Source organism: Penicillium psychrofluorescens (genome assembly GCF_964197705.1).
Source record: "Penicillium psychrofluorescens genome assembly, chromosome: 2".
NCBI classification, from domain to species: Eukaryota; Fungi; Ascomycota; class Eurotiomycetes; order Eurotiales; family Aspergillaceae; genus Penicillium; species Penicillium psychrofluorescens.
Genome location: NC_133440.1, coordinates 958,300 through 979,374, shown reverse-complemented (window position 1 = coordinate 979,374; position 21,075 = coordinate 958,300). Strand labels below are relative to the sequence as shown.

Sequence of the window (21,075 nt, the reverse complement as noted above, 5' to 3'; positions counted from 1 at the left end):
GCAGCCCGGACCGTCAGACATTATCCTATGTATATAGTCGCACATACATTGTACCTCTGTATCGTCTCAGATAGACTACTGTTCATACATCACATATTTCACTACTCACGAGACAGACGAATGATCTTCTCGAAGGAGCCGAGACTATAACTGGCCGATCATGTCTCAATCGCGTAGCGGCATGGATGACGTGATGGTGACGAAAGGACTATCTATGAAGCTTTGGCTGCCAGCGGAAGCAAGACATCGCTAATTTATATATTATATATTTTTTTCCATTCTACATAGTATAAGTTTTAGACAGCTTCCTAAGAATAATTTTCTTGAAATTTGAAACCCCATCGAGTACCGATTATCAAGCAAGGCACACCTATTTATCAACCATGCCGCATCTGAAACTTCGAGATGGAGCCGAGCTCTTCTACAAGGACTGGGGCAACCCCGAAGGCGCTATAGTCACCTTCTCTCACGGTTGGCCCCTGAGCAGTGACAATTGGGAAAACCAAATGATGTACCTAGCCGATCACGGCTACCGGGTCATCGCGCACGACCGGCGTGGACATGGACGATCTACTCAGACGTGGCACGGAAACAATATGGACACCTTTGTCGACGACCTCGAGGAGCTTTTTGCACACCTGAAAGTCAAAGACGCAGTCATGGTTGGCCATTCCCATGGAGGTGGAGAGGTCACCCATTACCTTGGAAAGCACGGTACAGGCCGTTTCAAGAAAGCAGTCCTTGTCGGCGCCGTGCCGCCGCAGATGTTAAAGTCCACTGCCAACCCCGAGGGAACTGATAAGTCGGTTTTTGATTCTTTCCGAGAAGCGATGCGGAAAGACCGTGCGCAGTTCTTCTTGGATGTCCCGAGCGGACCATTCTTTGGTTTCAACCGACCCGGTGTTCAGAAAAGTGAAGGGCAGATCCGGAGCTGGTGGCGGCAGGGGATGAATACCAGTTTCAAATCAGCGTACGACTCAATCAAGGACTTCTCGGAGACCGATTTCACGGAAGATCTGAAGAAGATCAATATTCCGGTACTGGTCCTGCATGGGGATGATGATCAAGTTGTTCCCATTGAGGCAGCTGGACTGAAATCAGCAAAGCTTCTGCCTCAAGGCAAGCTAAAAGTTTACAAGGACGGATCGCACGCGATTCACAATATCAATGTTGATGAAGTCAACAAAGATTTGCTTGACTTTATCAAGTCGTAAATCCAGTCTCTATTCAGGCAATTCAAGTTTGTTATTTTGGACAAAGAAAACACATAAATGTAAGCCGAGTGCATCAAGTACTCGGTTCTAAACACACTTAGGCGACCTATAGATTCAGTAGTCGTTCTAGGTGGTGAATATTCTAGAGTTGGGCAGCGGGTTGAGCGGGGGCGCAGAATGTGGCACTTTCCGTTGGCTGAAGAGAATAGCGAGCTCACACGACATCGTAACCACCTGGGGCCGTACTCGCTACATGCCCAATTCCAAAATAACTAGTTTTCGCGGGGGCTGGACCCACCAGCCTACACCCCACAATTCGCCCCTCTAATACTTGCTAGCGAATCTGGCGAATCAATAGCTACCCCATTTTCACTAGATGACAGATCATGCCTAGAAACGATACTTATAGTGACGCACATAGTTGAGTTCCCTTACACGTTCGTCCCTTAGGCGTCCCTTAGGCGTCCCTCATGTCGACTTGTTAGTCTCAAGAGCTATTGACTATTGGATGAAGCAATATTCATCGAGAAAATAGCCCCAGCGTTACATCACTAGTGTCGGATCTCAGGATCTGAATGCTAGATCACCGGCTAGGCCAGCATAATAGACGGCCTATCAACACAGTCTTGCACCCTCGCCGTTCAAAAAAATTCGTGTGCAGTGAGTTTGATCTGAAATTAGTCTGCACGCCTTACACTACTGCCTGCATATAGTCATCTGCACCCCTGCATTGTGTGATAGATCCGAGTCAGACATTCGCCTCCAAGAAAAGGTTCTACAAATTTGCAGGGTGAATGGTTAAGCAAAGCATTTATAGCAAGGCATCAAGACATAGAAGGCTCTTAGAGAGGAGTAGAACTTGTAACTAACCAGGCAGAAGTAAAGTGTACTATCTTGGAATCAAGGCCAACAGCGCAGGTAGAGAGATGGTTAACGTGAAACTCGCAGTTCTATTATTACCTGCATTAGACTTCAGGGTCCACGCAAATTCAGGCCAACCCTGCGCCTCATCAACCGAGATACTCCGCAGAACGACATTTTTCTTGCCAAGGATTGCCAAGGGTTTGGAACCCGCGGCGGGAGGGACAGTTAATATGGTATCAATAGATATAAAAGCGTGGGATTTTCCTTCAATTGAACCCATATCAAGACTCTACAAGTCAATTTCGCTACTCAAGAAGTCTCTTTCCTGCTTTCCTCCTACAATGAGATACACAGCGTTGCTGGGCCTTTTCGGTTAGTACTTTCTCTGCCCTCCACGGATAGGACCACATCACCTAACATGTAGACCTAGCCCTTGAGGCGTCCGCTCTGCAAGTTGGTAAGCAAGTTGGTAAGCTAGCCTCGACCAAGACACCCTGTCTTAGCTCTACACTTTCATCCGCAACATCCATGCTATCGACGACGACGACGACGACGACGACGACAACGACTACCGACCCGGCGCAACAAAAAAACAAGGATGCGCTGTGCGACAATGGATTCACTCGCGACAACTGGCGAAAATATGAAATGGATTACTGGTTGGAATACTGGTAAGAAAGTGAAGAGTCATTTGCGCCGTGTTCGTTTTCCTAACCTGTCTCTAGGTCTTCTTTTTACCCTATGTCGGTCGATGGCGCAAATGTTTCATCTGGAACCGACTGGGTGAACTACCTAGCGGACATGACTGGAAGTCTTACAAACATACATTGCGAAGTAGGGAGTGAGCAGTGCCATCTTGGCGCGCTTAGCGACGCAGACGCGTGTAAACAGAATCCCGAATGGACGCCGATGCTTTTCTTTGCTCTCTCTGCTTGCGAGAACCTCTTCGACTGGTATTCAGGCGTCCAAGGTGCGCTTCAGAAACAAGCAAATGATTTTCAAACCCAAGTCATGGGTATCGTCACAACTTTTACACCTCATGATGTGTCTGGCGTACGACCTTCCCTAACCTACCCAATATTGTATTGATTTTATATTAACTTTTCTATTTAACTAGAACTCCGCATCTGCAACATTAACAATGGTTGGTGGTCTCCTAGGCGCAATTAGTGGTCTTCTAGGGCCTTTAAGTGCAGGGGCTTCGGCTGGTGCTGGAGTCGCAAGTGGTGTTCTTGCTTTTGCAAATGGTGCACAAAGCTCAATGCAAGCAAACTACGCCCAGCTGTAAGTTTGGTTTTTTCTATCTTCTCTCCTCTCTTATCTTCTCTCCTCTCTTATCGTCTTTCCTCTCTTATTTCTTTCCTCTCTTATTTCTTTCCTCTCTTATTTCTTTCCTCTCTTATTTCTTTCCTCTCTTATTTCTTTCCTCTCTTATTTCTTTCCTCTCTTATTTCTTTCCTCTCTTATTTCTTTCCTCTCTTAATCTATCCTAACTATTTGATAGTTTGCAAAACGAGCTTGACACCTATAGCTCAGTGGAAGACTTGGTTGGACGATCCATTACGCTAATGCAAAATGCCACTCTCATGGTCGTCGAGAATGCAATCAACGCTGTTCCCGATAATAGCGGACAGGACTCAGGGTATTATTGGTATGATTATACAACGAGTGCCCCATACCTCATGCGAAATGGCACCTTCGCCGAGGAGTTAGGGAATTACGAATATAATATCCTCAGCGGCCAACTCACACAGTATGTTAACTCGAGTGCTGTAACTGCGGCCTGGGTTCAGCAAGACGTCTTTATTGCAAAGCGGACCGACGATATCAACGGCATTGCTCCCTGCGATATAGACCTGGACAAGCTCAATGGTGCTCGTGCATGTTCACCCGATGGGAGCACTGCCTACTTTTTCATGGTCAGCCAACAGTTTTCACCCTTCTATTCCTGGGGCTGCTATGATGGGGTTCCAGGAGTATCCGATGTTGGGAATTACGGGCTCGATCTATACACTATGGCTACGGCAGCAGAGTGGATTCAGGACAACTACTTCGACTCCGTGGGATACTTCCCTAATATTTCACCTACCGATATGGTCAAGGCGTTCACGTCGCAGTATGATCCTTTGCCGAATGGTTACTTTATCAATCTCCCTATCCTGGATGCAGATGGACTGAGTCCTCCAGAAACCTATGGCGATGACTATGTGGAAGAGGTTAGTACTGCACTTCCGATATTTTAACTCGGGCCATGCACTAACCACCTGATGAACAGGCTCTCTTCCTGATCGAGGTCGCGTCCCAGCTTCCGAATGTTGATAACTGGCCATACTCTATTCCTTATAATCTTAATAATTGAGCGCCCCATGCCCAATTTTATTTGATTATGCGGCTGCAGAATTGTAACGAATGAAATTGTTATATACTGGTTATATTCTTCCCAGCCGTATTCCCGTAGTCAACCTGTGGCTCAGTGACACCGTAGAACCGAAAGTCCCTTAACACCTCACCCATAAAGTCAATGGCTTTGCTATAGGGATAGATCTGGTGGCCATGATCCTCGTTCGGCTGGATATAGGGCAGATGGCGGATCAGGTCTTTGACGATGGTGTCTTTGTACATGAACGATAGCCAATCTTCTGCATCCTTCTATAAGATAGGGCGGGCAGCCGCCCTCCGGAGGCAGTTTCAGTGCTAAGTCGTCGCCGTACGGAAATAGCCACCTATAGCGCGAGTGAACTAAATGGGCTTTTGCCTTGATATACTCCGGAAAAACTCCAAGGGCAGGGTGCGGCTCAGTGCGCAGACCATTGCGATTATGTCATGCTCCATGAGCAGCTCAGGGCTGGGGAAACTGGGATGACTTGTTTCACAGAGCCGTAGAGGAATCTATAATTACTGGAATGGGTACCTGTCAGGTAAGGAGCAATATAGAATCGAAAAAGGATAGTGTATTCAGGTCTCTGTCAACTCCATACTACGGTTTAGTAATGATAAGGGCTCCGTCAACTCCGTACTAATGTTTAGTAATGACAAGGGGTTCTGTCATGGCAGTCAATCAGTTGACGATTATGAGACCCGGTCCAGCGATCGTGTGCTCGGCCACCTCGTCTGCGTTGGCGAAGGGTCCAACGCATTTAGTGATAGCCGCAATAGTAAAGCCGTTCATCTCGTACTCATTATAAGGGAAAAGTGCCTTGGCAGCTACGCTGCCATTGGCCTGAGAGAGGATGTCCAGGGGTTCGACGATTGGGAGGTTCTGCTGGTTGATGTAGGTGATCCACAGCTCATTTCGGTCGTTGAAGCCAGGGTCTTTGAAAACAACGGTGATCTTCTGCGTCTCGGCACGAGGAGGTGTGGCAATGGTCAAGGGCTCGAATGTCTTCAGTGGGATGTCCTGGATGTTGGGACAGCTGCCCGGGACGACAAAGTTTTGGATGGCAGTGAACGCGAAGTTCAGATCACTGGTTGTCAGGAAGGGAAGCTCGCTTGGGATCTTGCCCTGGAGAACGCGATACCAGCCCTGCTGCTCGCCCTCCTGCCCGATGACCGAGGCAATCTGCCGCGCGAGACCGACGTCTTTACCAATGGCGAATCTCTCCACGACGTCCTGCAGCGTGCCCAGAACCAGGTCCGTGAAGGTGGAAGCCAGAATAACGGCGGACTCAAAGTCCGTGACGGGGAATTGGTACCGGCAGGGCTGAATCTCGTCGACGCCAAAGTGGCTCAAGGCGCCGTTTGCGTCGAGCGCATGAAGCTCCTCTTGCTGTGGGCCTTGTCAGTATAGAACAGGGTCTGTGAGGAATAGTCACTGACCGCCAGGATAGCCGTGAAAGCCTCGATCACAAAGTCGCGGTCGTGTTCGTCGGAGAAGGTATAGCCAGGGACGTTGTTGGTGATGTTCCGGAGCAGCTCGTTGAAGTAGGCGACCTCGAACAGCTCGTTGAACGCGATCAGTTTCAGATTGGTGATGCCCTTGTGGCTGATAGAAGGCGGAGGAGGGGCGTTTGGCAGGGTCCCACGCGCATTCTGCTCGATTTTCGCCAGCTGCTTTAGGCTAGGGCTGGGCATTCCATCCGGCAGTTGAGTCTGGCCTCCTGTGGCTCCAGTGGGTGCTGCACAGACAAACGAGATCATTCCCAACAGAGGAATAGCGGCTCCGTGGAAACGCATGTTGATATTGGGGAAGGGTAATTGCTGTGGGGTAATAGAACGGATGGAACGAGTGGTGGGGAGCGGTATTGATGTTGATGGGAAGAGATGGAGCAGGGAAGAGGGAATATTTAAAGAAGGAGACAACAAAGAGACCGCTGGCAGTGTCTCAACGGGCAGGCGCGACTTAAATAGCTTCCCAGCATGTCCCGGCACTTCAATCGTACAGGCGAACTAGCAGGGATGCCTTGCCGGTCAGCTTACCGGACTGTGATACGAAGTACGTAGAAACTATCTGGAGTGTATAGAAACCTACATAGGTATAGCGCACGGTCAAGGTTTTTTAATCTAGCCTTGTTGTATACTCAGCCTTATCCTCAGCCTCGGGATATTTAAATATAGCGTACTGTCTGACCCCCACACTATCCTGGTGATCGTTGATTCGACCCATTTATTTTTGGGGACCGGCCGCCCCATTCATCATTGCTGACCCTCAGCTATCCCACGGTCGTGACACATCACCACCGACTCAATTAAGCAAATGCTAAGGCTCCGGGGCAAGAATCGTGATCGTTCCGGGGTTCGCCTCGCCAAACTTTAACATGTCGTGCGCTACCAAATACATGGGTCTGGTATTCGTTGAACCAGTGAAAAGAGGGAGAGAGAGAGAGAGTGCTGCAAAGCGTTGGTGCTCGCACACGCATGACCATAGACGACAAGGCCACCCATTCAGGCCCATTATCTGTCTTAGGATATTGCTAACACTCCGAGCCAAACAGAGACTTGGAGGTGTTCAGCACCTGGAAGCGATCCTCGTCCTCGCGAGGCTCCATCTCCATCTTCTCCAGCTTGTCCACGTGGGCCATCCGGGGGCCCTTGTTGATCTGCTGGAGGAACGTCTGCACGGTCTCACCGCTGCCCTGGGCCTCGCCCTCGACCTGCAACCGGTTAGTCAGTCAGATCACGAAGGCAGTCCGACGCTCGGGAAGAGAGGGCGACGCACTCTTCCGCATGTCGTGTTTCTCACATAGCCATGCAACCCCAGATTGATGGCAGATTTCTGAACGAAGTCGCTGTGATGGTCAATATCGACTGATGATGTCATCGCTTGGTGGTCTGGGGATTGTTCCCTACCGGAATCCGACACCTATGGGAAATGTCAGTAAGAGAGAAATTATTTCCAGTTACAGACCGGCATAGTGTATAGTATGGATCAAGCTAGTTGGTTGTGAGGGGGGAGGGACAGTACCTTGCACGGTGCCGTGGACCTTGAACGCAGTCTGCGGTCGAGTGTCAGCCTTGCAGGGATCTCGGATGGCCTTAAAAGACCACTGGGGGTGGAACAGGTATCAAGAGTAAAAGAGGGAAGCTACTGACTCGTTTGGTTGACATGATGGATGGGAGTGAAGGAGAGAAGGTGAGGGAGTGGATGACGAGTGGCGCTTCACCGCGTCGGAGAGATTTATACCGGGAGTTGTTTACAAAAGTTTGAATCAGGACGACACTCAACCTCGCCTACCCAAAGGTGGCTATAGCATTGAATGTTCGTCAAATTTACCACATCTCTGGGAACGCTGTTTATTTGTGACTAAATCAGCACGGCGGTTGGTAATTCGCGTCCCAGACACCGCCAGTCTCCAACGGGGGGAGAGTTTTGCGTCAAACCCAACCGGTGTGGCCTTCCAGTGTTCTAAGCAGGTTGAGATGAATATATTGGAGGGTCGCAAGTATGAAATAGGATGTAGGAAGAGAGAAATCAGGATGACATCTGACCATTGTTTTGTGAAGGATGGTTGCTTGATGAGAAAATGAGGGCTGCTGGCTGGATGAATCAATTGATTGCCTGAACCAAAGTGATGCAAAAAATAGATGTAATACACGAAAAACAAAAGATAAAAAAAGGTCGAAGACAGAAAATAGCCAGGTCGAAAAATCTATGACCCTATACAATTTTACTAGTTGCACGGTGAGATTCGTCAGTTGACAGCCCCCTGACAAACAACCGCGGTTCTCCCAGCTTCTTTCCTTTTCACTTTCAACCCCCTTCCTGCCGCGCCAGCCATGCCACTGCGTCTATAATAGAAGATGCCCTCCCTCTTTTCCTGGCTGCGGCGGCTCTACTCGCTCGACACCCTTGACACTCGCTTCACTTCCTCCGCCTCTGCGTCTGCCCAGACCGCCGCCGACACGCGACCTCCCGCCGCCAAAGATGCCCGCGCCAACTCCATCGCTCAGGGCGCGCGTGCGCCTCTTTGGCGCACGCCCGAGTTCTTCGTCTACTACCTCTTCTTCATCACAATGGTTCCATTGATGTTCAAGACGGTCGTGGATGCTTCGAACGGTGGGTGTTTATCGGAACGGAGATGGTTGCAATGGGGATGCTGATCCTCTGCCTCTACAGAGAACAATCCGGTCTATGCCAAGTACTCGCATCTGTTGTCCCCAGGCTGGGTTCCTGGCCGTTTGATGGTGAGTGGTGGCATGACCTCGAAGTCTGCCAACTGAACCTCGACTGACCTGCGCTGCGTCCACGACTAGGACAACTCCGACGCCCAATATGCGAGCTTTCATGACAACATTCCCTACCTTGTAGCGCTCCTCGTTGCACACCCGCTACTCCGCCGGGTTTATAATCTGTTTTCGAATCGTTCAGCGCAATCCTCCACTTCTTCCGCGGCTGCTGCCTTTGACGCTCAACTCGAACAGCGCATGCAATTCGATTTTGGATTTGGGTTGGTGTTTCTGACGGCCATCCATGGGCTATCTGCTTTGAAGATTCTTTTCATCTTCAACATTAATTACCGAATTGCCAAAAATCTCCCGCGGTCCTACGTCCCCATTGCCACTTGGGTCTTCAACATCTGCACCTTGTTCGCCAACGAGCTATGCCACGGATACCCTCTGGAGCCGATTGCAATGGCACTATCTCCTGGTAGCGGAACACCGGGAGATCAAGGCACGCTGTTGGTGCAGTGGGCGCGGACACTGGATGGATTTGGAGGGTTAATGCCGCGATGGGAGGTCCTCTTCAAAGTTACCCTCCTGCGCCTGATCAGTTTCAACATGGACTACTACTGGAGTCTCGATTACCCATCGGCAAGTCCAATTAAAGTAAGTCGTCCACCCTCTCTGGTTGTCCACCCAACTGACCGGGCTCTCCAAGAAGAAACAACTCGACCCGGCGGCCCTCTCTGAAAGAGATCGCGTCAAGATCCCCGCAGAACCGGCTGCTTTTAACATGCGCAATTACGTTGCCTACCTACTCTACTCCCCCTTATATCTTGCCGGCCCTATTGTCACATTCAACGACTACGTCTCGCAGCAACGATATACACCACTATCAATCACTCGCACCCGCACCATCCTTTACGGCATCCGATTCTTCCTCACCCTGCTCTGCATGGAACTGATCCTCCACTACATCTACGCAGTAGCAATCTCCAAATCTTCCCCGGACTGGTCGATCTTCACCCCAGGCCAACTCAGCATGCTCGCCTTCTTCAACCTCCACATCATCTGGCTGAAGCTCCTCATCCCCTGGCGATTCTTCCGTCTCTGGGCCCTTGTCGACGGCATCGATCCCCCAGAAAACATGGTCCGGTGCATGTCCAACAATTACTCCGCCTTCGCCTTTTGGCGCGGCTGGCACCGTTCCTTCAACCGCTGGATCGTGCGATACATCTACGTCCCACTGGGTGGTGGCGGTGGTGGCCATCGTCCTGCCAACGGCAAACCCACCGGCTCTCCTCCTCCGTCGTCCGGACTCGGCGCCAAGCTGCAGAAAATCTGTAATTTCCTCCTCGTTTTCACTTTTGTTGCGCTCTGGCACGACATCGATCTCCGCCTGCTCATGTGGGGTTGGCTGGTTACGCTGTTCGTCTTGCCGGAAGTGCTGGCTACCATGGCGTTCCCGGCTAAGCGCTGGAGCTCCCGGCCGACGGCGTATCGGGTGCTCTGTGGTGTTGGAAGTGTAGGCAATATCCTCATGATGATGGTTGCGAATCTGGTCGGCTTTGCGCTCGGTCTGGATGGGCTGAACGACTTGCTTGCCAGTCTGACTGGCTCGTACTTGGGGCTTGCATACTTGATCTCGTGTTGTGTGGTGCTCTTTGTCGGAGTGCAGGTGATGTTCGAGATCCGGGAGGGCGAGTTGCGCGCGGGCATCAACTTGAAGTGCTGATCAGCTGTGTATTGTCGTTCTTAGAAACTGAACTGCTCTCAGCTGCGCCCTATCTACTCTGCAATGAATATAGTATAAATGGCAAGTTCTTCTTTTGTCATAGATGCCAATCGAGGGCAGTACCGAGTAAGGTGTATAGTACATGATGTTCATAAGTCATTAAAACAGGCTCTCCCATATCAGACAAAGAGCCCTGCCGCCAGAGTCCTGTCCCGCACTGACTCCCTCCGCTCCCCAAACCACTTCTCCCTTTCATGAAGCTCAGAAAAACGCCCCACACCTTGAATCCTCATGCAACTTATAACAATCCAGCCCACAAGTCCGCAAATAGCAACTCTTGCACCGGATCTTACCCCAATACCCACACATGCAACAGAAATGCCTCGGCGGCGCTGTCAACGCAGGCGGCCCTGCCCGCGACGCATTGTATGACAGAGGCGGTTCGGCGAGGAGGCGCTGCATGAGCCGTTCTGAGGGCGCGGTGGGCGCATATGAACGGAGGAGGGGGTCATTGTCGTATTCGGTTTTGAGGAGCTTGGGTTTGGGCGCGGATTCGCCGTCGTCGGCTTCGTCGTCTGCGCCTGTACCTGTCTCTGCTGTCTCGGGTACTGAGGGTGCGGGTGTCGCAGATGCTGAGGTTGTCGCTCCGGCCGCTAAAGGACGTTTCCGTTGTGCAACACTGCTGCTTTTGCTCCCCTTGGAGGCGATCCCGCTCTTCGCTTGCACCGCTCCGCCACTCATTCCACCCACGCCTGTACTCTGCGCTGCACCTCCTCCTCCCCCTCCTCCCGATACACCCGCCGCACCCAAAGAAATAGCAGCCTCCTCATCATCAAGGTGATTCCGAAACGTCTTCTGCGACTGCAAGATGCGGCGCACATTCGAGGTTGTCTTCGCGCGCGTCCCGCGCGCACCAGCCTCCTTAGCCTGCTTGACGGGAACGGGAATCTGCACGTCGCGCTGGTTCTCGCGATCCAGCTCTGCGAGGTGTCGCACGATCGCTGTGTTTTGGCGCGACGTCATGTCGCCGCCCTTGCCCGCGTCGCGGATGCCGCGTTTTCGGCCCAGCGTCGGCGCCATCGCTGCTTTGGCGGGGTCGAAGCCTCGGTCTGGCACGTAGGCCCAGCCCGGTTGGGCGGTCGATTTTGTATCTGTGAGGAGTTCGACGCGGAACATTGTTGCTGGGTTGTCGGGTTGACTGTGTTCGGGGGTTGAGCGGAGGAAGTTCGGAGAGTTGGAGGGAGCTGATAATGTGCAGTTTGTCTTGTTTGCACCGCCTTTTGTACACCGCGTTTCTGAGTGAGCTGCTTTTGCGAGGCTTGGAACGGAGGATTTAGTAATGAGTTTGTATTTTCACATCATCCCTAAATGCACACTGGAACAAATTCACAACCCCGAGGTCAGAGACCGCAGTTTCGTGTCCAACGCAGCTTGTTCCGGTCTTCCCGACTCAATGCAAGACACATCCAACACTCATATAACCAACAAAAGGTAGGAAAAGACAGCTTCTCATTACTTCTTGTGCAGCCGATCCACCTTATCCTCAAGTTCTCTGATATACGACTGCAGACTAAGTGTAGCCGACTGAAGCGCCTATATGTCCATACAGCCTCCCCCAAAACATGAGGGAGATATCCTGATCAGCCGGCTGCGCACACAAGAAAGAAGAAGAGCTGATATGGGAAAGTAGGGAGATACCGTAATATCATCTGAGAGCATCTCGTTTGCAATCCGGTAGTCGCCCAGGATATACCAGTACACCGAGCCGCCGGCGACGACGGATCCAGTGAGGAAGCCGAAGAGACTATCGGATTCTGTGAGCGTTGCTTTAAGAGAACCTCAAACGCACGATACAAATGCGCGATTTGATCATTTGAACAAATAGACAAAGGTAAAACACAAAGGGAGACGAAGATCTACTTACCCGCCCCGAAACGCGCCAACAGGTTTCCGCGCCGGTAGAGCCGCCGCGTTGCGTCGGGCGTGGGAGATGGAGAACGCGCGCGCGGCGATGTGGCCTCTTCGCAGGGGAGAGAACGGCGGTTTGATCATGGCGACGACACACAAACTCACATCCGAGGTTGAGTTGCGATTTGAAGACAATGTATGTGTTTGGATGGTGGCGAGGCGTGCGGTTGGGAGGTTGATGACGAAGGGGTGGTCCGGGCGTCGGCGGAGCTCGACTTGGGATCTATACAAACAACCACAAGAAGAAGGCACATTCGATATAAGAAACAAGAGGATATATTTGATGGCAAAATAAAACTACATGATGCTGAAAGATATCCTAGACGCCGACGACACAAAAGTCTATCTATACAGCAGCCGGGCGACAATTTTCCTTAGTTGGCCATCGTGCTCTCGTTGAATAGGTCCGCCAGGAGGTCGTCGCGGCATACGCCCAGGTCCGGTGCTTCCAGTCCATACGTACTCTCGAAGAAGTAGATGCTCAGCCGGTCAAAGAATGGCCGCAGAATCCGTTCTACGATCTCATCTTTGGCGGTGTCGCGGATCTGGTCCGAAACCAGCCATGGCCGCTTGAGGCCGCGCGACCCGGTCTCAGTGGACTCGCCAGCGTTAGGAACGGTCGGTGAGACGCCGCCGCGGGGACCGAGACTTTGTGACACCTCGTCTGCCAGGGCGACAGGTTCCCAACGAGAGGGTGGATAGATGGCGTCGATGGTGTCGGTGACAAAGAGCCACTCGAGGAGCTGGAAATCATCGGGTGCGAGGACGAGGAGCGTGTCCAGTAGTTTCGATGCTTGCAAAAGGGAGTATGGGTTATAACGATCTGATTGGGATCCATGAGGTACGGACGCGATGGCTTCCTGAAGCTCGGCATTGATCAATGGCCAGAAAGGCGCCATCGTCGTTGATGAGGTCTTTAACGCGAGGGCACGAAGAACCATGAACACCTCTGCTCGCGTAGCAGATGATGGCGACGAGGAACTGCTGGCACCCAAAAGATCTTCCAACTTCTGGAGCAGGCTCGCCAGCTCGCCGACGAAATAGTCGTTGTTGGCGGAGAGGATCAGCAACGCAATTCGCCGGAGGTTGAGTTGCGCCTTACGATCGGCTTCTAGCCGGGCTGCAGAGGCCCCCACGCCAAACATAATGCCCGCGGCGCTGGGTGGTGGAAGGCGGCCTAGAATTTCAGACATGCGGTCTTTGTCCACGAGAACCCATTGTCGCAGAAGGTCCATCCAGCTGTCCTTGGCCAGATTGACAGAAAATCCGAAAAAGCGAGGGTCATTAAATGCGTCGGCAATATCCTTCTTCCATGTCTTGGTGGCAGATGGTGCTTTGGCCATGTGCTGCAACAGGACCATGACATTCCGGTTGAGGTTGTTGGGAAACAGACGTGACCGAATTAGGGGGCCGATCACATTAGCCGAGACGTTCGAGATAGCAGTGCTAATACGATCCGAATCGACCAACGTGGTGATGAAAGCCGGCATGGAAAATGCCAGGATGCTCAGCATATCATCGGGCCCAGTATGTGAGACCGAAGTCCGATCATAGTCCAAAGACGATCTGGCCAGAAGACCGCCATCTTGGTTGAGACCCAGGGGCTTGCTTGTGAAGACTGCTGTGAGTAGTCGCACCAGTACGTCCTACAGCCAAGTGGTCAGTACACGAACTAAGATCAGTGAAATCAAAACTTACTCCGAGCTCCCTACGCATCCGGCGATCTTCACCAAACGTTGTATTCTCCAACTTCGCTCCCAGAATCGCAGCGAATTCGATCAAGCGAGGAAGAATCTGGCGATGCGGGAAGGGGTTGCTGAGGACATCCCGCAGGAAGGTTGTGCAGTCGCTCCAGATCTCATCGAGAACATCGTCGTCCAATGAGCGAGCGTACGCAACCAAAAAGCTAGCGAGCTCAGATTCGGACAGATTGGAAGTCAGGGAAGATTTGCGGCTCGCATCCAGCGCGGCCGGGTTGGTGCGGGTGTAGATCGCGTTGAAGACGGCAGGAATGGTGATCTTCGGTTGGGATCCGTCAAGTGTATGAAGAAGATTAAAAATCAGCGTCGCAGTCTCGGTATCGGACTTGGTCCACATCTCAACGACCGTCTCAAGACACTCAAGAGCCTCTGCAGCAAAGAAATGCTCCAGGATTCGCCGTGCCCGATTTCTCATCCGCAATGAAGTATACTGGTAAGACGCAATAGACTCAGTATCCGGGGAGCCACTTCGATCACCTACTCCCCACTCCCAGATGGCGAAGCAAAGGCGAACGGCATCTTGGAAGCAGAGCAGGACGGTCAGTCGGTCGTTGGCAGCATTAGAGCGATTATGAGTGCCATCCGAGTTGAATACCCCAGATACCATGTTACCGAAGAAGCCCGGCGGTTGATCAGGACTCTTCACGGCCGCAGCATTGGCCTCTTGGTATAGCAGACGCTCGTGGGCGTTCGCAATGCAAGTCTCAAGACCAGTGAGCAAAGCGATAGTAACATGTTCTGAATGGTCCTGCGGCCAGTCTTCTGTCTGCTGAAAGGCAAGCTGGAGTCTCCCATGCGATGTGCGGATTTCTCTACAGAAGCATGCTACCAGCATTAACATGACCTGGAATATCGAGCCCGAGTACAAAGGCAGCACTTCGCAAAGTAGCTCAATCCATTTGTCCACGATTTCTCGGGACTTCAACGAACTGATACCTTTCAAAAGGCAATCCAGCAGGCGTTCAGGAGGCTGAGGCATCTGGGGCAGCGATGAGCTTTTGTCTCCTTTATCGCTTGTAAATGATAGCATAGAGGGACTCGTCAAGTGATCCCGAGAAGCAGCTCTGTGGTGTTTGGGCCGAGGTGGGGGTGGTGGCAAGTAGGCCTGCGCAAATCGCACCTTCAACGCAGCGAGGAGAGCATCAATAATGGCCGCCTGCACAGTAACGCTGCCACCCTCGTCCGCGGCAACCAGCAGACGATCAACAAGAAGCTCATCGATGCCAGAATCAGCCAACTCCTCAGATCCGGGGCCAAGGAGTAGCTGTCGCATAAGGCGGAGAGCCTCCCTTTGCAATTTCTCTCCTTCTGGGCTCAGATCGGTTGGATCGGGCGCCTGCCGGCTGACTATTCGGAGAGAGATCTCAAAGATAGCGCTGTGGAGCGTTTTCCTTTCGCTGCCATCTTCTGATTTCGAGGTCTCCGAACGCTTTTCCGCCTGAGCTAACATTTTAGTAAGAATAGTAGCCCACCCGTTATGCGAGAGGGCAGAAAGTATATTCGATGACGTTCGAAGAAAGTAGTTGCATTCCTTGTAATCGTCAGGAGAGATGGTTTGGTTTTCGTCTTCGTTCTCAGGGCCATCGCGCTCAAAAAGCTCCTCGAGTTTCGAAATAACAAGAAGAAGTACCCTAAAGTCAAGTCAATTTAATACGCTGAGACGCCTGGGGTACAAAAGAGGGGGGGGGGGGGGGGGGGGGGTGGACTGACCGATAGATGGATGACAAGTCCTCGAGCCACCGCTGAACACTCTGGGAGACGTCACTTGGTTCTTGAGACAGGAGATCAAGAACAATGAAAAGAGGGCGTTCAAGCATGGAACACTGGTAAGAGAACAAGGTGCCCCCGACTTCTAGCACTTGTTTCGGTGGTTGGTCATGCGAGCTGTTGTGACTATGGTTCCAAAGCACATAGAACCTTTCAGCTTGTTCCTCCAAAGAGAGATGATACGATCCTGCCGGTGACATGCTGACCATCAGAGATGTGAGAGACGCCTCAACAAGATGATCAACCCAGGATAGCGAATGCAAGAGCCACAGACATCGAACAGCTTCAACATGGAACTTCGGGCTCATTGGCGACAAATACTGCCACAGATAGCCGACAAGGGTGGGGATAAGATCCGAAGCGTCTTCGTAGCTGATATAGAAGCCGGGAGTGTGGATGAAGTACAAACTGGCTATCGCCGAAGCGATTGTGGATATAGTGGCGAAGGAAGCGGTGGATGGTTTGCTCTTTCCAATATCCATTCGCCCGGATAGCGCCTCATAGAAGCGCCGGTCTCGAAGCACGCGAGATTTTGGAATTTTTTTGAGCAAAGTTACCAAGATATTAATTTTCTCGTGAAGGGAGGAGACATCGTCATGACGTTCCAGCGCCGAAACTGCCAGTTCATGTGCTTCGCGGAGGATCATCTCTCCAGTGTGCTTGGAAGCAAACGGCAAAGGGGGGAGATCTAGGCTGTTCTTGCTGAGGTCGTAAAAGCGATGGATCTTGTGCAAAATGTCGGCGTTCCGGTTCTTCGAGGTACCATTGGTGGCAACGTTCTTCTCCGAGTTGGTTTTCCTTGAGAATGCTCTATCTGTGAGCAGCCCAGTCAGGGAGTTTAACACACTAGCCAATACCCCGGACACAGCCTTTTTGTTGGCATGACTCGCGGACTGCATAGATGAGAGTTGGGTCATCTTGACCAGGACAGCCAAGGTCAGCATAGGAACATGGACTTGAAGCATGTCTTCTTCTCGCACGTTGAAATTCCCCAGTATAAATTGGGCCAGATTCAAGTCGTTCACGACTTTTTCGTTGTCACCATCCACATCACTGGACTGGTAGTCAATCAGGTCTAGCAGCTCGGAGAATATGACACCGCTTTCAACGCCATCGAAAAAGGCACTGGCACTTCGGAAAACATCTTCAAACTGGCCCCTGGGTGCTTCCTTCTCAAAGGCTTGAACGTTCCGCATTGTCGGCAGGAAAACCGCAGGGACGATGTATCCACCGATTTCCCAGCGGTCCATCAGCGACAAAGCAATTCGGAAGGGCTTGGTACGCTCTGATGGGACGGGTGATGCCTGTTTGATCATATTCAAGAGGCCGGTAACCAGTGGCTCTCGGCCTACCCGACTGAAGTATTCAGATTGCGAGAGCTCCTTCCCATCAGAGGAATTCTGAACAGCGTCCGATGATGGCTTTCGGCCGTCAATCGATGGGCGGTCATTCACAGGGTCAGGTCCCAAGAACCAGGCCCAGAGCCGACGGTTGAGGCTCATGTCTCGCCGGGCGACCACGCCCACTCCGGCGATGATCAAGGTTTGAAGATCGCTCCCGGGGATTTTGGATTGCAAGATTGGAGAGTTTAATGGCAGATGAGTGACAAGTAAATCAAGAAAGTTGCGCTGGACCAAGATCTGTTCGTCGGATAGGCCAGACGCAAAGCACCGAACGAGCAGGCCGGGCTCTGGGAGAATGACGGCGTCCGCAGCGGCAAGCATTTCGGACGGGAGTTTTTGCTCATCGGTAGTCTCAGTTGCACTTTTGCGACGGCCCGCAATACCCAATCTCGGCAGATAGCGGTTCAGATAGGCTAGTGTGCCGAGGCGTCGACTGGGGTTCGTGATCGACGCGAGGAACAAACATTGCCAAAAATACTGCCCAGATGCCCCTGCGTCTGCTGTTCGCTGTGTTTCCATGCGACCACCGACATCCCGAAGCTTGTTGATAATGCGTAGTGTCGGTTCGAACTCATCGCTCGTCTCCTCCTCAAGACCAGGCAGCAGCGCTAGGAGGATAGACTTCAGCGCCGGGCGTATAGCCCATAACTCCAGGTCAACGACGTATCCCTCCACTAATGACAGAAACAGCGGACGAACGGTGAGTGACGCAAAGGTCAGTGTGGGTGCAAGGCCGGGGAAATACAATGGCAGGTCACGCGAGAGTCCTTCGAGCTGATTGCGAGTTGATCTGGATCAGTTCGGCTTCTTGTGTTCAACAGCAACAGTCATGCGCACCTTAATGAGACCGAAAATGTACGTGTAGACTTCTAGAGCTTTCTGGTGGACGCCCGCAGGCAGCGATGGGTTCATGCATTGGGCCAGGCGTTTCGCGACGACCACCTTATGGGGCACGATTGGTTGATCCGGAGGGTGTGCTTGGAGAGCCTAGTATTGTAACAATCAGTGAGAAAGATGCCTGTAACGAGTCTGCATTGATTGGACACTCACCTTCAGCAGGCGACTGAGAAAGGAAATGTAGTCAGCCCATTCTTGCAAAGCGTTGTCGAACAGGGACAGCGCTCGCTCGACACTGGACGCATATCGACGGTAGTTCTTGTCTTTCTTCAAGGATCCTATACCGAACAGTCAGAGATAGCCCCTAGCGATGTAAAATCCCCGGGACCGACCTTGTTCCTTTCTGCGCGTCAAGCTGTCGGAGCTTGCAGGAGAGTCCGACCTCGGAAAGGCACTAGGATCGACGCTCATGCTGCCAATATTGGAGGTAGGATAGATGACAGACTACCTCCGTCATGCCTAGAACTCTAGCGCATCGAGAAGGGCAGTGGGTCAGGGCGTGGTAGTTGGGAAAAGGTGTCAAGTTGGGCGAAGTGTGAAGGGGAAGGAAGGCCACGAATTGTTGTTTGGGAGTTGCCGATCGATCGACGTCAGCCAACCTGCCCTCCTCCTTCTCCCCCACATCTTCACACCAACAAACACCCAACGAAACTCGAACCATGCCAACAAACTGATGGGATCCCGACTGCGAGAAGCGCATGCCCCCAGCGCGCACCCGATATGAGCGCGCAAGAACCGTCGCCCCCCCAGAGCGACCACCGGGATGATGAATATGCCCATCACCATGTCCGCAGCGGCAGTCCAGAGAACGAGCGCCCTCCTTTGCCTCCGAGACCGAACACGCTGAGCTTGTTAAATGATGAGGCGCCATCACGAGCGACCTTGCAGGCGGAGGCCACAACCGCGATGTCACACACGGAAGTTGGGACTCAGGCTCCAGATGGCCGAACGAACGCCTACTGGACCCTGGCCGGGCGCGGGCTTCCTCAGGTTGTGAAGGCGAGAGCAAGCTTAGGTCACTTGGCAAGCCCTCGCGGCAGTGAGGCAGGCGACTCAGCTAGTATTCGAAGCTCGGTCCAGAACGGGGATGTCGCGGACACGGATGCATTGTTCAAGGACTTTGTCGCTACAACACCTGGGGGCCACCTGCAAGATACGACCAGCTTGCTACATTTCCCTGAATGTCCGGCAGATAATGTGGACGATGATACGTTCCTGGCCGAGTTTGAACCAGTGGGCGAGCTAGACGAAACAGGCGACAACGAAGGTATGGGCTGCAAGGACAAATCACTCGGCGGATGCGATGCTGACGTCTTCAGAATTACTTCTCGGGTGCTGGAAAGCTAAGCAGAAGCACTTTCTCATTCTCTCTGCTGCGGGCAAACCGATCTGGACACGCCATGGCGACAGCGGATTAATTTCGTCGTATGTCGGGGTGGTCCAAACCATCATTTCATTTTACGAGGACTCTAAAGATGGTCTACGAAGCTTTACAGCCGGTGATACTCGATTCGCCGTCGTGACTAAGGGCCCCCTGCATCTAGTTGCAATTAGCCGCATGATGGAGAGCGAGAACCAGCTCCGGCTGCAGCTTGAGGCTCTGTATATGCAGATCTTATCTACCTTGACCCTCCCTTCGCTTGAACATCTGTTCTCGGTTCGCCCGTCAACGGATCTGAAACGACCACTCCAAGGCACCGAGACCCTTCTTTCTACGCTAGCGGACAGTTTTACGCGGGGATCGCCTTCCACGCTACTATCAGCCTTGGAATGCCTAAAAATTCGCAAAACCCACCGTCAAACTATCAATAATGCTCTTATGAAGAACAAGGTTACCAACCTGTTATATGGCTTGGTTGTGGCCGGCGGACGACTGGTCAGCGTTGTTCGACCAAGAAAACACTCGCTCCATCCGGGCGATCTGCAGCTGCTCTTCAACATGATATTCGAAGCCGAGGGCGTCAAAGCCGGTGGTGGCGAGAGCTGGATCCCCGTTTGTCTCCCTGGCTTTAACAGCAGTGGTTATCTCTACATGTACGTCAGCTTTCTCGATCTACGAGGCGATGCCGACAACAAAGAAGAAGATCCCACTGTGAAAGGCGAATCCGTCGCCATTGTTTTGATCAGTCCCGATAAAGAAAGCTTCTTTGAAATGCAAGGAATGCGCAATTCTCTTGTAGAGGTAAATTTCTTGCATTCATTCATTCATTTTCGCATTTGTCTGTTACTGACCTGATATAAAGCAAATGGAGAAAAACGGCAGCCTCGAGGTCATCAAGGCCGCGATTGACACCGGTCGACCTGCAACCACCGATATTGTACCAGGAACAGTGCTGCACCACTTTCTATATAAATCACGTCGGAACGTGCAATTCACTATGTCATCATACGCTCCGGAATTTTCTTCAATTTCTCGCTGGCGAAGGTTGGTACTCTTCAGCTCAGTCAATTTATATTTTGTGGATCACGAAGCTCACTCTGTCTCCAGATTGATGTCCATCTACAATAACCTCCATTCAAGCATTCACGCCAAGAACACCCATGTCAAGGTCCATCACTGTGTCTCACGGTCAGCAAGCTCTTTCGGCTGGGTAACCTCGGAATTCGAGCTCTACTGCGTTGCTGAGTCAAATACAAATCGCAATGCGCTTGCACAGAGCGCTAGCAAGATTGTCCAATGGGTGCAGAAGGAAGAAGAGCGGCTATTTATCATCGGTGGCGCGGTATGTATTTCATTCATAACTTGTTGCCTTCGGAACTGATAGTTTTCAACAGGTTTTCTAGGAATGTGCCTTTTTCAAAGAAACACGTTGCTCTCCACATATCATTATGTACATATATTTCTACATATTATTATACCTATTATGAGA

At 51.7% G+C, this 21,075-nt stretch overlaps 9 protein-coding genes across 9 annotated transcripts; 4 read left to right on the top strand and 5 right to left on the bottom strand.

Moving 5' to 3' along the window:
• Window positions 1-383: 383 nt before the first annotated feature.
• PFLUO_LOCUS2581 (uncharacterized protein) lies at window positions 384-1,214 on the top strand (the record flags this gene model as incomplete). Its single annotated transcript, XM_073779736.1, has 1 exon — window positions 384-1,214. The coding sequence occupies one exon, from the start codon at window positions 384-386 to the stop codon at window positions 1,212-1,214; it is 831 nt and encodes a 276-aa protein (XP_073636661.1).
• A 1,605-nt stretch (window positions 1,215-2,819) lies between these two features.
• Window positions 2,820-4,437, top strand: PFLUO_LOCUS2580 (uncharacterized protein; the record flags this gene model as incomplete). Its single annotated transcript, XM_073779735.1, has 4 exons — window positions 2,820-3,131; window positions 3,196-3,362; window positions 3,583-4,294; window positions 4,354-4,437. 4 exons carry the CDS (start codon window positions 2,820-2,822, stop codon window positions 4,435-4,437), a joined length of 1,275 nt encoding a protein of 424 aa, XP_073636660.1.
• Window positions 4,438-5,136: 699 nt separating this feature from the next.
• On the bottom strand, window positions 5,137-6,251 carry PFLUO_LOCUS2579 (uncharacterized protein; the record flags this gene model as incomplete). The annotated part of the gene is made up of 2 exons (XM_073779734.1): window positions 5,137-5,844; window positions 5,895-6,251. The coding sequence occupies 2 exons, from the start codon at window positions 6,249-6,251 to the stop codon at window positions 5,137-5,139; spliced, it is 1,065 nt and encodes a 354-aa protein (XP_073636659.1).
• A 737-nt stretch (window positions 6,252-6,988) lies between these two features.
• On the bottom strand, window positions 6,989-7,622 carry PFLUO_LOCUS2578 (uncharacterized protein; the record flags this gene model as incomplete). Its single annotated transcript, XM_073779732.1, has 5 exons — window positions 6,989-7,168; window positions 7,258-7,303; window positions 7,365-7,377; window positions 7,480-7,510; window positions 7,608-7,622. 5 exons carry the CDS (start codon window positions 7,620-7,622, stop codon window positions 6,989-6,991), a joined length of 285 nt encoding a protein of 94 aa, XP_073636658.1.
• Window positions 7,623-8,315: 693 nt separating this feature from the next.
• PFLUO_LOCUS2577 (glycerol transporter) lies at window positions 8,316-10,410 on the top strand (the record flags this gene model as incomplete). Its single annotated transcript, XM_073779731.1, has 4 exons — window positions 8,316-8,571; window positions 8,632-8,699; window positions 8,769-9,341; window positions 9,394-10,410. 4 exons carry the CDS (start codon window positions 8,316-8,318, stop codon window positions 10,408-10,410), a joined length of 1,914 nt encoding a protein of 637 aa, XP_073636657.1.
• Window positions 10,411-10,699: 289 nt separating this feature from the next.
• Window positions 10,700-11,586, bottom strand: PFLUO_LOCUS2576 (uncharacterized protein; the record flags this gene model as incomplete). The annotated part of the gene is made up of 2 exons (XM_073779730.1): window positions 10,700-10,707; window positions 10,764-11,586. The coding sequence occupies 2 exons, from the start codon at window positions 11,584-11,586 to the stop codon at window positions 10,700-10,702; spliced, it is 831 nt and encodes a 276-aa protein (XP_073636656.1).
• A 336-nt stretch (window positions 11,587-11,922) lies between these two features.
• On the bottom strand, window positions 11,923-12,462 carry PFLUO_LOCUS2575 (uncharacterized protein; the record flags this gene model as incomplete). The annotated part of the gene is made up of 3 exons (XM_073779729.1): window positions 11,923-12,003; window positions 12,109-12,214; window positions 12,335-12,462. The coding sequence occupies 3 exons, from the start codon at window positions 12,460-12,462 to the stop codon at window positions 11,923-11,925; spliced, it is 315 nt and encodes a 104-aa protein (XP_073636655.1).
• A 290-nt stretch (window positions 12,463-12,752) lies between these two features.
• PFLUO_LOCUS2574 (Endosome to Golgi transport protein) lies at window positions 12,753-18,616 on the bottom strand (the record flags this gene model as incomplete). The annotated part of the gene is made up of 6 exons (XM_073779728.1): window positions 12,753-14,024; window positions 14,077-15,769; window positions 15,849-18,082; window positions 18,146-18,295; window positions 18,359-18,483; window positions 18,538-18,616. 6 exons carry the CDS (start codon window positions 18,614-18,616, stop codon window positions 12,753-12,755), a joined length of 5,553 nt encoding a protein of 1,850 aa, XP_073636654.1.
• Window positions 18,617-18,925: 309 nt separating this feature from the next.
• PFLUO_LOCUS2573 (Vacuolar fusion protein mon1) lies at window positions 18,926-20,989 on the top strand (the record flags this gene model as incomplete). The annotated part of the gene is made up of 5 exons (XM_073779727.1): window positions 18,926-19,472; window positions 19,525-20,387; window positions 20,449-20,630; window positions 20,694-20,928; window positions 20,981-20,989. The coding sequence occupies 5 exons, from the start codon at window positions 18,926-18,928 to the stop codon at window positions 20,987-20,989; spliced, it is 1,836 nt and encodes a 611-aa protein (XP_073636653.1).
• Window positions 20,990-21,075: the final 86 nt, after the last annotated feature.